Here is a 17,275-nt window from a genome sequence, read left to right as displayed (position 1 = left end):
ATCCACTGTATCAAATGTCTCCTCACAATCACTCATAAAGCCTTTAAAGGCCACATAAACCCAACAGTATGGGTCCAAAATCTGGTCGGATCCATTGCCAACCTATAACTATGAGCTTTATTATTATTATTATTATTATTATTATTAATATTACTATTACTATTACTATTACTATTACTATTACTATTACTATTACTATTACTATTACTATTACTATTACTATTACTATTACTATTACTATTACTATTACTATTACTATTACTATTACTATTACTATTACTATTACTATTACCGTGGGTAGATTATGAGTTTCTTTTTTTGCCAATAATATCGTAAATGTTGCCAGTAGTATGATAATATGAACACCTAGCGCGTGTCTAAAGACACCCGATTGCTGTCATATACCCCATTGACTATGGGTATGGGTCGTGTCTAGCTGGACCCGGATCCAGATCTGAATAGTATTCGGGTCCAAAACTTGGATCCATAGCTAGACATGATGTCGTATATACCCGTCAGGTCCCGAGTCCAGGTCCATTGCCACCCCTATTCGTAAGTTTTGGATACGCAAAGTTAGACCAATGTCATGTTGTCTTGAATCGCTAGTTACTGTTGTCTTTTCCTTTTCTTTTCTCTTAGGTATCCTTAGGATATTTACTACTATTTAAAGATGATAAGGCTTTTTTTTTTTTCTTTAAAAACATCATTATTAGTCAATGTACTATTTTATAGGGGCTTATGGGGTGAGAGATCCTATTTGGATTAGGATGTCATTAAGTAGGGGTGGCAACGGGATAGGTCGGGTCCACATGGACCTGGATCCGAATAGTATTCCATTCAAATATTTGGACCTAAATCCAACCCAAGTCAGGTTGTTGGGTCCGGGTTCATTGCCAACCCGGAAACCCATATTTGAAGGGATAATGCTAAGAATCTTAAAAAAGCGAGAATTTTTTGATCCTTGTGTAGGTCCTTTTTTTTCCCTCTATATTTAGGTTATTTTGTAGAGGGAAAAAGACACAATATAAGGGAGGAAAACCTTGGGTGAAGAGACATAAAATGTAGAGAGAAACTTTATTAGATATTGAGTCGTGTTCTCAAGTAGCAATTGTAAATTTTTTTTATTGATTAGTAAAAATTATTGATCATTTTCACTCAATGTAATCACGTATGTGAGCATCATGTAAAATCTTGGTGTTCTTTTTGCACAATTTCTTTCCTGCTTTGCCTTTAGTGTTTGTTGCTTATTTTATGGGCCAGTCGCCTTTTCTGTCGCTTTAGTTTGCCAAAAATCAACGTACCAAGTTTTAGAGCTTCGGGACACAACAAACAACGCCTTCTTTAATAACCTATCTTCCATATTTCTGGAGTTGCTGGAGGATGAAACAATGGAATCTATGGATTCCCCCCAGTTCCCATTTTTCGGAGTTGGGGACATTCTTGTGCGGATCATTATAGGTAATTTTGTACAGGGTTGGCAATGGACCCGAACCCATCTTGGGACCCAAGGGGTAGACCCGATCCAAGTCTAGGTATGGGTCAAAAAATTGGATCCGGCAGGTCTAGGTCCGATAATAGTTTTCTGGTCCCAACATATATAAATATAGTTAAATACATATTTTAATTTTTGAATTAGGTCCGAGTCCCATACTATATTTTTGGGTCCGGCCCCGACCCGACTGTTGCCATCCCTCGTCCCTACCTGTACTCCTGTAATCAAATGCGCAATTAGTTTTAGCAACGGGTATAGCCCATTGGCATGTTCCTTTAACTCGATTATCACTCTCAATTCTCAAGAAAATAGTGACCAAATACGAATATTGTACATGGATAATTGTTTGGTGCGTCCAAGCCCGCACCTGTAGGGTTGGAGATCCACACCATCCACTAAGGAAAGTGTAGATCTACACCATAAATAATAGTCCTCCAAAGAAAAGGTAAAATCAATAATTCAAATATTTTCTCTAAAAAATATCATTTCTAGTTTTAAAAAATTTATTTATTTTTACAGATTAATAAGTCCTAATACCAAAAGTTACTTTCTAAGATTTAAGGTCCTAGTCTTCTATCTATGAAATGCATCATTATTTTGAATCAAGTGTAATTATATGTTTCATAAACCATAATGTCAACAGATGTACCGGCCCAAACTATCATGCATAAAGTCTATGTTGAGAATTAATGTCTTGTATTTTGAGGAACATATCCGTTAAGGTGGAGTAAAAAAAACAATTCCGGAAGGCCGTTAAAAGCCCGAACGGTATATCTGGGACTTGATATATATCCGTACAAAAGTATTTCGGTAATTTGCACCATCTATATGGGAGTCGATATATATCGTTACGATTGGGGGATCATCCAAAAAGTTTAGGGTTAAGGAAAAAACTCAGACCTCTTTGTAATTAGATAAAAAACAGAGAGGCGTGAGGAAAAGAGATTATTGTAACCCTATTCTCTATTGCCAGTAAAGAAGCTCTAGCCTCCCGTGGACATAGACACGTTGCCGAACCACGTATATCTTTGCGTTGTGATTGATTGTCTCTTTCTTTTGTGTTTACTTCTTCTTTCGTGTTTTTCATTCCTACAGTCTGTGGGCTTTTTCCTAAACACTTTCAAGGATTTCTTTCGATGTATACAATGCATATGACAATTGTGTTACAAATAAAGATTGATCAAATTCTATGGAGTTTGACTCAAAGTGATTATTTCTCAAAGAATGACTCTGGTTATCAAATGATCGAACAACTGGGATAGGCATGGTCAATTCCTCATAAAAAATTACGGGCGATTCTTCCACGATGGAATCTGACGAGTGAGATTTTGAGTAAATGTTTACATAATCTTCTTCTGTCCGAAGAAAGATTCATCGAAATAATGAGTCACCCGTTCCATTGATATGGACACATCTAAGATCACCAAATGCTCAAGAGTTCTTCTATTCGAACCATTATCTTCGTTATTTGAAATTGTGTATGCGAATATAGTTTCACTTTATCATGAATGTAGAATTTGTGCATAAAGAGTTAGGGCGATTAGGCAATGCAAAGTAGTCCTTAGTTAGCTGTATCATTGAATAAAATTATGCACACTTGTTCTCTTTCTTCCTTTTTTCAACTAATAGTAAAAAAAGTAGAAACCCAAATACTTCAGCTGCAATACCTTCTTCTGAAAAAGAACAGATTGCTTAGCTTCAACGAGCAGAGGAACAAAATCCTTCAGATTTGGGAAACCATACAACAATAACGAAAGCAACAATAATAGGGGCATTAATGAATATGCATGAAGGCAGTGTCAAGGGACTGTTCATCCTGGAATGGCATTCTATAATGTACCAAGGGAAAGAAACACATTGAGCAGCCTTAAAACCCACTGAATCAATGTGCCATGAACAAAATGAATGTGAGAAACAGGAATCTATGTTAATCCCTCCACATATTTATACAAACAAAAGAAATAACGCATAATTTATGATATAAGAAATGCAATTCTTGAGAGTAAATGGATTCCACCATATGTCCATAATGATGAAGGGTGGAGTTAACTGTACCTGGTTGGAGGTTTTAATCCCCAATGGCTATCGTCAGGAATTGACAATGAATGCTCTTCCACATACCAAAAATCATAAATCATGCATGGTATACTTAGCCTTGCCAACCATGTTATAAAGTTCAGACCCTGCACTCAAGAAAAGTCTCTTTTCTTCCAAAGAATATGGTACAATAAAGAACTTCAAGTAGTAGAAATTCCTCTTGGATGAATATCATCCAATTTCTCCTACTCCATCTCATGCAACATAACCCAACTCATCCCCTGCTCAAACCCAGCATCCTTCAATTGCAAAGTCAAACTATTCACTGCCTTATAAATCTCAACCCCTTCAGGGTGGCAACGGTCCTCGGCAGCGAAAGAATGGACCTTACCAGCCAACTCAACAAAGCTTTGGCCTGCAACTTTCTTGGCACCTCTACTCTTCATCATCGCCCTTACCTTGGCTACATCTCCCCACTGCCTACCTGCTGCATATATATTGGCGAGAACCACATAAGAAACAGCGGACGATGGATCAAGCTTAAAGAGCCTCTCAGCTACATACTCACCCAATTCAATGTCGCCATGAACTTGACAAGCTCCAAGTAAGGCACCCCAAATACCAACATCAGGTTCCATAGGCATCTTTTCAATTAAATCAAGGGCTTGCCTCAACAAACCCTTACGCCCCAAAAGATCGGTAACACAAGCATAGTGTTCCAGCTTGGGTGCGATTCGATGCTCCATAGCCATGAAACCAAAGAGCTCCAAGGCCTTTTCAAGCCGCCCTGCATGGGTGCATGCTGAGAGAACAGCTAGAAAGGAAATGTGATTTGGCCTAAGACCCGATTTTAACATGTCGAAGAAAACTCTAAGAGCCTCATCACAAGCCCCATTATTAGCATAACCGGAAATTAAAGTGGTCCAAGAGATCACATTTGTTTTTGGGATCTTCTCAAAGAGCCGGTGAGCATCAACCATGTCTCCACATTTTGCATACATGTCTAAGAGTGCATTACAAACGATAGTATTCGAGCCAAATCCTGATGAATCTATGTATTTGTTTATCTCTCTACCAATCTCCAGAGCCCCCGAGTTCCCACAGGCTGAGAGTGCAGCAACCACTGCCACCTCATCAGGCCTCTCCATTGCTCGAAACAAGTCTAATGCCTCGCTCGAGAGCCCATTTTGTGCATAACCCGAAATTATAGCTCCCCAAGAAACTACTGTCCTTTTGGGAAGATTATCAAATAAGAAACGAGCTGACCCAATATCCTTACACTTGGAGTACATAGCAATAAGGGAATTGCAGGCTGAAATATTTGAATCCAAAGAGGATTTTAATCCAAATCCATGGATGGCTTTCCCTAGTGGGAGCAATCCTAAACCAGAACAGATACACAACAAGCTCAGCATGGTGCTAAGATCTGGGTACATGCCAGCCATACCCATTTGCCTAAAAACCATTAAAGCTTCTAAAAACTTGCCAAGCTCACAAAACCCACTTATCATAGAATTCCATGTGACGACGTCACGAACATTTTCAGGCATTCCATTAAAGAGAAGCTCAGCCGACTCTATATCATTGCATCTCGCATACATGGATATAAGGGTGTTGAAAGCAGGCATGGGCAAAACGGTCCCAGCCTTAATTCCCATACAATGCACACATTTTCCGGCCTGTAAATTTCCATCCATTGTGCTCGACTGCAATAGGCTCACTATCGTAATGGAATCGGGTTTACAGTAAGCATCTAGTTGTAGTTGCTGAAACAGAAGAAAAGCTTCAGCCAAACCACCAAGTTTAGAATAAGCTCCAATTATGGAGTTCCATGAAACAGTATCTCTCTCAGTCATTCTATCAAACAGTAGGCGAGCACTATGAAGATCATGACATTTCACATACATGTCTACCAAAGCTGTCTGGACAAAAATATCAGAAGAAAACCTTGATTTTAATACGTGGGCATGAATGGGAAGCCCATTGTATAGGTTACAGAGAAGGCCACAGGCTTTGGCAACAACAGGGAATGTTAAATTGTCTGGTTCAACATTGGTTCGTTTCATTTGCCGAAAAATGAGAAGGGCTTCTTTGCCATTAGAGTCCATTGCAGAAGTTCGGATCATGGAGTTCCAAGACGAAATAGGAGGACTAGAAATCCTCTCAAAAATCTGATTTAAATAGTGGCCGGAATCCATGGTAGGGAGAGCAACGGCCTTGGCCAAAAGCCAGGTGCTTTCGTGGATTCCAGAGGTGATCATGTGGCCATGGACTTGCTTCAGATGCCATGAATTGGCACAAATATGCAGTTTCTGGGCAATGAGGTCCTTCGGGCTTAGAGACTGAAATAACATGGGGGGTAAGGTAACATATGGTGAAGCCACAGGCAAAAATTGCAGGAGCCATAAGAGGTTTTACGACATGGGTGTGCAAAATGAAGTGTGGATTTGAGGTTTTTCAACCAGTTTTTGTTACAACCAGTTTCTATGAGTTCATGCAGAAATGAGTCGCCTGCTAAAAATCTACTTTTGAGATGATTTTTTTTACTTAATTTTTAAAGACATGTAATCTCTACCACCATGGAGATCATGAATATAAAAAAAAAAAAAATGTATATAACGTTGCAACCTTAAATGTAGAATAACAGATGCACCTCCATACTATATTGGAAAAGGTTGTTTTAATGTTTGAAAAACCTCTAATTGATTTCGATGTCGTCGATATGTATGAATATGAAAAGGAAAAAAAATTAATTCAAAAAATAATGCATCTTGCAATACATTATTTATATCCATATATTTAAAGATTTACTTGATTTTAACCATTTTTGAAGTTTAAAATTTTATAATTAGATATAAAAAGAGATTTTGATATAATCTTAAGAATCTTTTTCACTAAAATTACATATTATGACAAATTTGAAAGTGCTCCTTAATTGGATTGTTTAAGGTTGCAACCTTATAGAAACCACACCCTATAAATAAATAAATAAATTTTAAAAGTTAAAAATAATAATCTTAATTAAAACAAAATTTGGACATGTTATCTTCAATTGTTTTTAGATAGACTGCCTATTTGCGTCCCTTTTTAAGATGGATGCTTTACACCTGAGGGATTGCAAATGTAGAAATGCGATTCTTGCCGCAACAGATTACGAGGATGGGGTTTCTAGTTCTGCTACTCGACCAACTCATACGAGTACATACGGTCCCCCACTAAAATTCATCTTAGATATGAATTTTTTTTTTAGATTCATCATGAATATGAAAAAAAAATTAAAATTTTAAAATTCAAAATATATAATTTTAGTATTTTTTGGTGCACCATATATATGGAACATATGGAGGGTACACCCTATTAAAAGTCCACCTTTATGATGGACGTTTGTGGATTAGCAGGCTCTTGCGCCTGCTGACTTACGCAATACTTTTCCATATTAGAAAGGGTTGAGATTTGAGAATTCAAAGCATATGGAGATAGACACGGGACTGTAAAAGCTTACTCCATCATTATCATAAAAAGATGTGGCAAAGTTTTACGCTTGCTATAATGATATTTTTACATCTAATTTTGATTTGATTAATGCATTTACGCAAATATTAGTAATTTAGTACCTTGAAAAATACCACTGCAATCACCTCATAGAATCATTGGGGTGATCAAAAGTTCAATAACCATTTTGGAAGTGTTACTTTAACAATGTTTTTAGTTCAAGTCTAAATCACCTCCCCCTTTTTGTTAGAAAAATGATAAAACTAACTTTGATCTGGATTTAGAATTTGAAACTATGTTAAAGCCGATGGAGCCAAAATGACATAAATGCATTTGCTTGTTAATTGTTAGGAATCCCAAATATGTTTGTGTTTGTTAAAATACTTGCTTTAATGTCATGAGCAAGGTCCAAAAACCAAAGATAGGTGACCTGAATCGCCCATCTGGAAAATCAGTACATATCGGAAGATTGACGTTTTGGATCGAAGGTCCAGCCTTATGAGCTGGTCAATAAAAACAAATTAAAAAAAAAAAATAAAGAACAAAAAGATTTGAAAAAAATATTAAAAAATAAAAGTAGGACCAATTGTTTGATGGAACCGACTAGTTCCCAATATTGTGGTGGAATGAAACTAGCCCCATCGGTTCTCAATCTGTACCAGTCGGTCCTAGTCTGATTTTACCGTTTCTTTAAGAGTAATGATCTTATGAGACCCTCTCACGTACATATGTGTAGGACTCCAAATGATCATCATTAAATTTGATATAGATATTTAGAAAAGTTATCACATGGGTGTGGTACTTGATTTTTTTAGAAATATGTGTCAAATTTAATGGTGATCTTTTGGGATCCTACACACATGGGTGTGGGAGGGTCTCGTAAGATCATTACTCTTTCTTTAAACACTAGTCCTAACCCTTTCGTTTTTTTTTTTTAAGTTATTTTTTATTTTGACAATAATACCATAACTTCATTAAACAAACAGAAATATTACAAACATGAAAAATATTCAAAAATAAATAAATCTTCGGCAATCAATAACTCACCCAATTGAACCCCTTTTTTTTTTGCTAACTCAACTGCAACCTTCCTGGAAAGAAACTTCCAATTGATTATCGATATCCATAACCTCGATCCAGTTGCTTCTCAAATAACACATAGGTAATCACCTTCGACAAGACAAGGTAAAGTCTGAAACGCTGAAGAAGGATATGCATTCCTTGTAACAAAGCTTCCATCTCCGTCCAGTTCGTCGTTGTCACACACAAGGTCCTACACAGTATAAAATCATGGCACCATTTGAATCCCTTGAAATCCAGCGTCTCCCATATTTCCAAAAGAGCTTCGGATGAACCGGTACATCAACTTAAGATATCCCAAATCCCTCCTTTGTTATCGATAGCCAACTCCATATGTTATGAGTGATTTTTTCTGCAACCCTCTTCCTCCGAAAACACTTAAATCCCTCTCCTTCCATAGGTCCCATAAAATTTCTACGCCTACCCACCTTAGTTAAACTCCCGCAATCCCACTGATCCAATATGTCAACATGGGAACCAGGAAAGACCATCGACAACCCCATCAATTCTAACACCCAACACTAATATATTATTGGCAAATGAGCAATGCAGAACGAGGTGATCTCCACTCTCTTCATCGGCAATTACATTTATTAATCGTTAGATCGTCTACTACTTAAAGTTTTTCCTTGAAATGATATCTACAAAAAGCACGTATTTTTATTTTGAGTAATGATCCTATAGGACCTTCTCCCGCCTATGTATGTAGGATCTCAAAAAATTATCATTAAAGTTAGCACGGATATCTAAAAAAATTATTACGTGGATGTATGACTTGATTTTTCTATATCTCTGTATCAAATTTAATGGTGATCCTTTAAAATCCTATACATATGGGTGGGGGGAGCTTCCTATATGATCATTTCTTTTTCATTTTTAAGAACACAAAAGGGGGAGTAGGATTGAGGTATCCACGTTTTTCATTTTTACCAACGCATTCGATTACCACTAATTATTTTTAGAAGGGTGAAGTTTGTAGAAGGCCGAAGCCCTAAACAATCAAATAGTGGCAAGATATGTTGTTTCAGTATCATAAATCTTTATGATGTCCTGAAAATTTATTTTCATCTCAATTATAAAATTCAAAATTAGTGTAGATCAAGCACATCTATGGACACTTGAAAATCTTAAAAAATTAATAGTCTAAATAATATATTATAACATCCACTATTTTCACGACTTAAGAGCTATTTTTTTGTCAAATCCATACATCTTTAGATTAAGACAATCGGGTTTTTCAACATTAAAAGAACATTTTCTAATGAATTTTTTATGTGTGCCTTATTTTGATTGCTTAGGCCTCCCCCTTAATTTGAGTAGGGGCCTCTGTTCCCTATTGATCTACTAGAAGAAAAAAACACAGAAAAAAAATATATAAAAAAAAGGAGAGTAAAGAAAAAGCTAAATCCTATCACTTAGCTACCCAAAATCAAATATATTCAATCGGATTTAGAGAGATGGGGAGATAAAAAATAGCAGGGTTTAGGCTCTTCGGGAGGGGAATGCAGGGAGTCGGAACTCGTAAGGGGCATGGAAGGGACGCAAACGAATGGAATGTGGAGGGAAAAAGCACTTCACACATTTATTGCAAAATTTTATTTCAAATAAAAAAATTATATATTTTTAAAATTTAAAATTAGCTTTATATTTTTTATATTTTATACTCAAGTCTCATTTTTTTTTTTAGAGTATAAAATGTATTTCAATTTTATCTCATTTTCTATTTATTGGATCAAGCTCAAATTTTGTATATTTATAAGTCTCGCCATCACACATCTATAAAGACAATAATTTAAAAATAATAAATTATTTAAATATCCCTATAATATTAAAAAATATTTTGGTAAATTTATTTATTTCAAATTATTTTAATTTTTTTTACAGATACATGATGGCAAAAAATATGAACATGTCAAATTTGAACTTTTTTTTATATAAAAAAAATAAAATTAAAATCCACTTCATTCTTTTAGAAACGAGGGGTCTGTATAAGATATGAAATATATATGGGACTACTTTTTTATTTTAAAAATAAAATACTTTTTCTGTAAATTTCCCATCCAAATATTTTATCTTTTTGAACAATCTCAAGTTAAAGGTGATAGTAAATAGAGCAACTTATTTAATTCAATAATTAAAATCATAGGAAAGTAATGTTCATATTATTTTAGCAGTATTTAAATAGTGTCCCAAAATTTTCTAAATTTATGAATAGGTCATTTTTTTTTTCCCTCAAAATGCCGTCGTTTCGGATTTGCAAGTTTCAAGATTATTTATGTAAGTTCTTTTGTTTCGTATTTTACTAAGTTGTTAGCTCGACAATTTAAATTCCAATTTTTTTTTTTGGTGAGTGAATTGAATAACTAATTTAAGCCATCTCACAAGGTCAAAAGAAAGGTCTATATGGTAGTGATCTATCTAGAAAGGAAGTGTATAGAGAGAGATCTTATTGTGTCTATACACTTCCTTTTTAAATAGATCACTACCCTTTCTGACCTTTCTTTTGACCTTGTAAGGTGGTTTAAATTAGTTGTTAAATTTAGGTACAACTTAATAGACATGCCCATTCACAAAAAAAAAATAAAGTGCACGCTTCTAAATTTTTTCAAAAGATATAATTTCACGTGCGAAAATCAATATTCAAATTTAATTATAAATTTTAAAATTAAAACTAATACATGTGGAGCGGATCTATAAATACTTCAAAATCTTGAAAACATACAATTTATATAACTTATTATAAAATGCACTACTTTTAGACTTTGAAATTCTTTTCTTACTTTACATCTACGCATATTTAAGTCAAGATATCACTATGAAGGTTTTGCAATTTTGAAATAACACCAATGCTACAGTATAAGGTTGCAACCTTATAAATGTGGTGAACTTTAGTTGGAGCACATCGCGAAGATATTTTCATTCGGAAAAGATATTACCAAAAGTGTTTTTATTCTCACGGGAATATGCTATCCATTTACTCCCTCCGGCAAAACAGGACACTTTTTTCAATCTCACGTTTTGGGATGTAATCGCTACAACTCATAAATGATCTAAGCCAAAAAAAAAAAAAAAAAACAAAATAAACTCTCTATGTACTAAAAAAAATTAACACCTCAAGATTGAATACAGACAGTTCAATTTCTTAAGAGCCAATTCCGAAACTCAAAATTTAAATTTTGTTCTCTTTAAAATAATTTTTACGTAGCCCAAAAATTTTAGACTGAAGGAGGGAGTAAATACATTGTTTGTTCCTGTGGGAACATAAATATATACAGTCCAGATATTATTATTTTTTTTTTCGGACTGCAAAAGATAAGGATGACAACTGTCAATCCGAAGATATTTTTTCCCCTTTTCCACACCCATTATAAACCCACCATTACTCATTCAAAAAGGCCTCCCACCTCAACTACTCAAAATACCCATTTTGTCCCTTGATCTTCTCCCTAACAGAAAATTACCATAGTGCCCCTTGTTCAGATCGAACCCCTTCTCAAATCCCATATTTTACCATTTTGGGTTCTGAATTTCAGCCCCTTCGTCCCCAATCTCTCAGGCCTGAGCTGCATCCCTGTCGATCACAAATTACCATTATACCCCTGATCGATTTTTGAGGGTGAATCAATGGCGGCTGCTAGGCCAAGCAGAAGCGATGAGCACCTGCCAAGAGAGGCAGAGTTGAAGATGGAAGAAGAAATCAAACATTATTTTGAGGACATGGCTCCAAAGAGGCACACAAAGCCGCAGAGGAGTGAGTATTCAAGTGAATACAGGGACCAGATTGGAATTGGAGGTGAAAGCGAAGTTATTGCTGAGCATGAAAGGTTCAGGCTCTTGGAGACTGATGATGAACAGGTAATTGGAATTTGAGGGAGGGAGTGAGTGACCTCAAAATTTTTTACCTCTTTTCGTTGAAGAAAATGGTGTAGAGAAAGAGAGAGAACAGTGGCCAAAGGTCTGGATCGCCCTGTGCCCGACCCGGCACTGTTCGATTCGTCGTAGAGCCTTGGCCAGGGCCGGCCGACAGGCCCGGCCGATCCCGCCCTTATGTTTTCAACTTTTGCGATGGTTTCCTTTTATTTTACCCCAGCCTGACCTGGATAGGGCAAGGGCCATGAGCCGGCCCTGACCGTCAGGGGGGGTACAGGGCTGGGCCTGCTGGACCGCTACCAGCCCTAGTGATAGAATTGAAAATTGATTTATGAAAAAAATTTATATATGGGCAAGGCCCTAACCAATCAAATTAAAGCGCCCATCAAGAATTCACTAGAAGTTGTCATATTGACCTCAAGATTCAAGATGTACGACCGTGAGAAAAAATGGGTTTTAAGTCTTCAAATTAATGCATTTTTTTAACCATCAATTTTCAAGATTTATAAGTATTCGTATATTTGCTAGATCTACACTATTTTAAAGTATTAAATTATATAATTAGAGATACAATAGATTCTCAAGTACCTTTCTTTCAATGCTATTTGAAGGTTTTGAGCCTCAGCCAATGCGAATCACAACTTTGTTTTATTGTTTAATTTGTTTTGGTTGAAGAACTTATGTATCAGAGAGAGTTAAAAGAATTGATGCTTTGTTTGGTTAGAATGTTGAGAGAGAGAAGTGTAAATTGATTATTTGTTTATTTTTTGTGGTTGAAGAAATTGGTGTACGATGTGAAGGAGGCGGGTGAGGAATACGTGGAAACAGAGTATTACAAGGACCTCAACTGCGTTGACAAGCAACACCACACTGTCTGTGAGCAAACGAATTTTCTTTTTTTTTTCCTTCCTACTTCACTTGTTTTTGCAGAAATTCACTGAAATTTCGACCATTATCATTTTACTTAGGGAAAAGTTTATATAGAGCCAAGGCTCTAAACAATCAAATTTGAGCTTATCTCAAAACTTTCATTAGAAGACTACGAAGTTTTGATGCCCAAATATTTTCAAATTGATCATCTCGACATCAAGAAAATGGATTTCAAGTTGTGAAAATAGTGTATTTTTTAATACATTTTTGAACCGTTAATTTTTAAGTTTTCATAGAACAGTCGATATCGACTATTAGTGAAGCTTTAAACTTTATAAATAAATATGAAAATATATTTTAAAGCTATTACAAAGATTTCCTGTATTAAAAGTACATTTGAAGGTAAGCTCTAATTTGATTGTTTAGAGCCTCTGTCAATGGGTCAGGTCGAGTATTCGAGTACTTGATCTGACCTGAATGGGTCAGGTCGAGTATTCGAGTACTCGATCTTACCTGAATGGGTCTTGCTTGGACTAGACCCAATTCCATCCGACTCAGATAGGTCTGGTCTGGTCTTGCTTAGACTAGACCCAATTCCATCCGACTTGGATAGGTCTGGTCTGGACTGGACTAAACCCAATCTCGGGTTTTCTCATCATCTAGCCCGTATGGGCCCAGGTGCTCAAATGGGCAATACTTGGATGCCAGATCACCCTAAGGTCCCCTCTTGGACTAGGCCCAACAGACCAAACTACATTGTTGGGCCTGACAATCTTGAGAACTAGTCATTCTCAAGTGCGCTCCGCTCTAGGGAGTCTGAGAATGTGGAGTTCCAAACTCCCCACATAGCGTCAAATTCCCAAAAAATGAGAATTGAGAAAATATATAATAAGACAATTACCCTACGGTACAAGGAGAAAATATTTTAAGGATGTTTTTACATTTTCATTATTTGTCCTTTATTTATTATTTTTTCTATAAAGATTTTTTTTTATAAACTATAAAGTTTCAATCAGTAAACTTCGATAATCTATGGTCACTTAAGGTGGTTGTGGTTATGTGTAACATGGTTTTTGTTTGCAGCACTGTATCATAGTGAATCAGTAAAATGCCTATATATTTGTTTATTTAAAACCCTTTTTCTTTTTTTGCCCTTTTTTGAACTCAACAGACTGGAACTGGATTCATAAAAATGGAGAAATTGAGCACCAATTCATTCAACTTGCTTCCTGAAACCAATGGAAATGAGTGCCATGCCTCATGTAGAGGAAATCCGGCGACCAACGAATGGATCCCAGCCACAGATCCGGTGAATAAATGGCCAACTTTTTTTCTATTATGCATTCTTTTAAAGGAAGTTATGCCATAATCCAATGGATTAGGATGGATGGTACTCTAAAGTGGCATCTACCGTCCTTTCCTTAAAATGGAGCGGGAAGATTCGTTATGGTGGTACCTGTTTTTTTTTTTTTCTTCTTTCTTGGTGAATTTGACCCTTTCGTTTTGGTTTTTTCAGGTTTTTTTGGCATCAGACAAGCCTAAGAGGAGTGAGAGTTGAGATTTCACATTCAAGTGAACTTCCTATAACATGTTTAGAAATTTCAGTCAATAAATAAATAAATGTCTATATTATGTGATGATAATAGGGTTTTCCGACTTAGCTGGCCGGATTTGTGACCGGGGAAAGGGAATTCGAGTATTATAGGTGTTCAGTATGGAAAAAGGCTATGATGATGATGTGTTGGTCATTAGAAAGGGCGAAATATTGCGAATAGTGCAATAGAGATCCGGAAAACTTGGGTCCTAAAAAGCCGAGTTTTTGGAGGCCTGAAACTAGCAAATCCCTTGTTTTGTCTCTCAAATCTCATATCAGAGAACTATCGCCATGCTATAATTGGGACAGTAATACGAATAATTGCGAGTCTCCCCCTTTTTGTTTGTTATTTACTCATGCAAAGGTGTGTTAATTCATATCTTCTCATGTGTTAATTATTTATCTACGTTGTGGTTGTTTATATTAGTGTTTTAAAAGGTGGATTGGCGGTGTGAGCCAACGTGTTATTGGGCCGATTTGGATGGGTGATTTTTAATCTAGATCGGTAACTCTCTTTATTTTTTTTTTTTTTTTTAAAGTGAAAAAGGTAAATTGGGTGAGAACTTCCCATTTCACCGATCCTGATCGCCCTATTTTCTGACGGACTCTTGCATGAAAAAATTTGGAGGAGGACAATTTGTCTAATTTTCTTATAGGGCCATGTCTTGATGCCAGTGTACTTAAATCCTTATTTGTATATATTTTCCTTAAAGTACTCATCTGGAGATTTGTAAAAAAGATCCCAAAGTTTAAGATTAAAAAATGCCTTGTTTTTAATTTCTCCCTCGGGAGCATGATATTCGAGCTTCTTAACCACGTTAATGGCAACCTTGTACTTAACGAGTGTAAAATGTTCCAATATAAAATTCCCTTGCCTTTTATAAAAGATAAATAATTTCACCTCGGGTAGAAACATAGTTATGAAGATCATACCTAAGCGGTGGTCTTTTCAATTGGACTGCCGACGAGTGTTTTGGCCCGTTTGATTCAAAGTAAAATTTTGTTTTGGTGGAAAATCTGTTAAATTTTAATGTTTGATTAGTTTTGAACAACCAGACCGATTAATTTTAACCAATTGAACCTGTCAAATATGGTTAGAATTTTTTTTCAGATATATTTTATATTTTTAAATTTTTAAATCCATTTTTCTTTTCTCTTTTCAAAAATTTGATACAAACCTCTCGCGAATTATGTAACCGGTTCGATACTAATATCACTAGTTCAAAATTTGTCAAAGGTGGGCAATCTGGTCATTAGCCTTAATTTATTCATCCAAGATAATAACCATCTTCCAAAGCAAGTAATTTATTCATCTACAGGGATCAATGGTGTCCAACTTGCAAAGCCATTATTCTGCATGACCTGATGGAAACTTTCTTATTAATTTAAAGAGATTGCATGATGTAATATTTTTATTTTGGTGTGAAATGTCATATTCATTTTTCGTCATAAGATGTAAAATCAAAATAAAATAAAGTCTCACTTTAATTCTTCATCTCGAAAATACTTTCGGCAATGGAAATCTTCATGATGGTTCTAAATCGATTTTCAACACTGATGAAAATTAGAATCTCAAAAAATTGTACGTTTAATTTTAGGGTGAGATGGACTGTCTAGATAATTTATTACAATATACACAATTTTTAGAGCTTAAAATCTTTTGCTTTTTTTTACAACTAATATGTTCAATCCGAGATGATCAATGAAAAGGTTTTTTTAATGATTGAATTGCAATTTTTAATGACTTATGAGGTGGGGCGTCACTTATTTTGATAGGGTTGCAGCCCTATCAAACCTTTTTCTTTAGAAAATGTTTTGGACTTCAATAAGGATGTTACATCTAACTAAAAGCAATTGTGACTAAGAGTAAGGTAAAATAATGGTAAAATAATATTTTTATTGCATACTTTTTCTAAGTTAAGAATGGAAACACGTGTGTGGGGTTTCTATAAGGCTGAGGCTCTAACCAGCCAAAGTAAGGCGCACCCCAAAACATGTTGTTTCCATATAGAAAATCTTTGTAACGATCGAAAAATTTATTTTTAAATCTAATTATTAAATTTAAAGATTCAAAAATAGTGTCGATCAAACACATATATGAACACTTGAAAATCTTAGAAATTGACAGTCTAGATAATACACTACGAGATGTACCATTTCCAAGACTTGAAATCTATTGTTTCTCATATCCATACATCTTGAGGTCGAGATGATCAGATTGAGGGTTCTTAGCATCGAAACAACTTCTTCTAGTGAACTTTTGTGGTGCACCTTAAATTGATTGTTTAGTGCCTCAAAAAGGTCTTAAAATTGAATAAAAATCTTGGATGGTCAAATTCAAGTGTTTAGAAACTTAAATTCCAATTGTTTATAAAACCGCTCATCTGGTGATTAAGTGGATTCCAAATTTCATATTGGAAAAAAAATCTTCTAAAGAGGTGTTTGCCAAAGTGAATAAATATATACTGTGCAGGTGGAGGGGCACAGTTAGGCGCTTTTATCTTATATTTTGCTTGATTAGGGAGTATTCATATTGGTCATGTGAACAGAACGTGACCATGCGAATTACTATTTATAAAGAAAGGAAATAGAGCGTTGATGAGTATAGAGTGGACGTACGAATGAATAAATGGATTATTAATGGGGTGAAACCCTAACCCTAACCCTAACCCTAACCCTAACCCGTTTCTTTCTCTCTTTTATCTATTCCATAAAATCACAAAGCAATCCCAAATCAGATAACCAAAAATCTAAACTTTAAAAGTTGAATCAAAGACTAACAGGATACTAGAATTTCAAATCAAAGGACGAGAAGAGAATGAGGTTTCTAGTACCTCAGA

At 35.4% G+C, this 17,275-nt stretch overlaps 2 protein-coding genes across 3 annotated transcripts; one reads left to right on the top strand and one right to left on the bottom strand.

Annotated features, from left to right (window-relative positions):
* Nucleotides 1-3,306: 3,306 nt before the first annotated feature.
* On the bottom strand, nt 3,307-6,222 carry LOC18437819 (pentatricopeptide repeat-containing protein At4g19191, mitochondrial). Its single transcript, XM_088873344.1, has 2 exons — nt 4,098-6,222; nt 3,307-4,016 (listed from the first exon to the last, which is right to left on the bottom strand). Exons 1-2 carry the CDS (start codon nt 5,881-5,883, stop codon nt 3,775-3,777), a joined length of 2,028 nt encoding a protein of 675 aa, XP_088729470.1. The 5' UTR covers nt 5,884-6,222; the 3' UTR covers nt 3,307-3,774.
* Nucleotides 6,223-11,618: 5,396 nt separating this feature from the next.
* Nucleotides 11,619-14,784, top strand: MEE59 (maternal effect embryo arrest 59). Of its 2 annotated transcripts, none has more exons than XR_016060331.1 (4): nt 11,619-11,956; nt 12,751-12,847; nt 14,013-14,150; nt 14,358-14,784. XR_016060331.1 is itself a non-coding variant. In XM_006848019.4 (4 exons), the coding sequence occupies exons 1-4, from the start codon at nt 11,726-11,728 to the stop codon at nt 14,397-14,399; spliced, it is 504 nt and encodes a 167-aa protein (XP_006848082.2). In that variant the 5' UTR covers nt 11,619-11,725; the 3' UTR covers nt 14,400-14,784. The 2 variants fall into 2 exon arrangements, 1 of the variants encoding a protein (XP_006848082.2); XM_006848019.4 differs by having other exon boundaries at nt 12,751-12,843.
* Nucleotides 14,785-17,275: the final 2,491 nt, after the last annotated feature.

The sequence above is a fragment of the Amborella trichopoda genome, chromosome 8 (genome assembly GCF_054954075.1).
Source record: "Amborella trichopoda isolate Santa Cruz 75 chromosome 8, AtrichopodaSantaCruz75HAP2 v2.0, whole genome shotgun sequence".
Taxonomy (NCBI): domain Eukaryota; kingdom Viridiplantae; phylum Streptophyta; class Magnoliopsida; order Amborellales; family Amborellaceae; genus Amborella; species Amborella trichopoda.
Note: the sequence above shows the minus strand (reverse complement) of the source record. Positions and strands in the feature narration are given on the sequence as shown.

What these genes read in the sequence shown, in the direction of transcription:
- LOC18437819 (XM_088873344.1), bottom strand. Translation starts at nt 5,883, where the DNA reads ATGTTATTTCAGTCTCTAAGCCCGAAGGACCTCATTGCCCAGAAACTG. An exon ending in TCATGGCGACATTGAATTGG is followed by an intron (nt 4,017 to 4,097) that starts GTGAGTATGTAG and finishes ATATATATGCAG; the next exon opens with CAGGTAGGCAGTGGGGAGAT.
- MEE59 (XM_006848019.4), top strand. Translation starts at nt 11,726, where the DNA reads ATGGCGGCTGCTAGGCCAAGCAGAAGCGATGAGCACCTGCCAAGAGAG. An exon ending in TGGAGACTGATGATGAACAG is followed by an intron (nt 11,957 to 12,750) that starts GTAATTGGAATT and finishes TTGTGGTTGAAG; the next exon opens with AAATTGGTGTACGATGTGAA. An exon ending in GGATCCCAGCCACAGATCCG is followed by an intron (nt 14,151 to 14,357) that starts GTGAATAAATGG and finishes TGGTTTTTTCAG; the next exon opens with GTTTTTTTGGCATCAGACAA.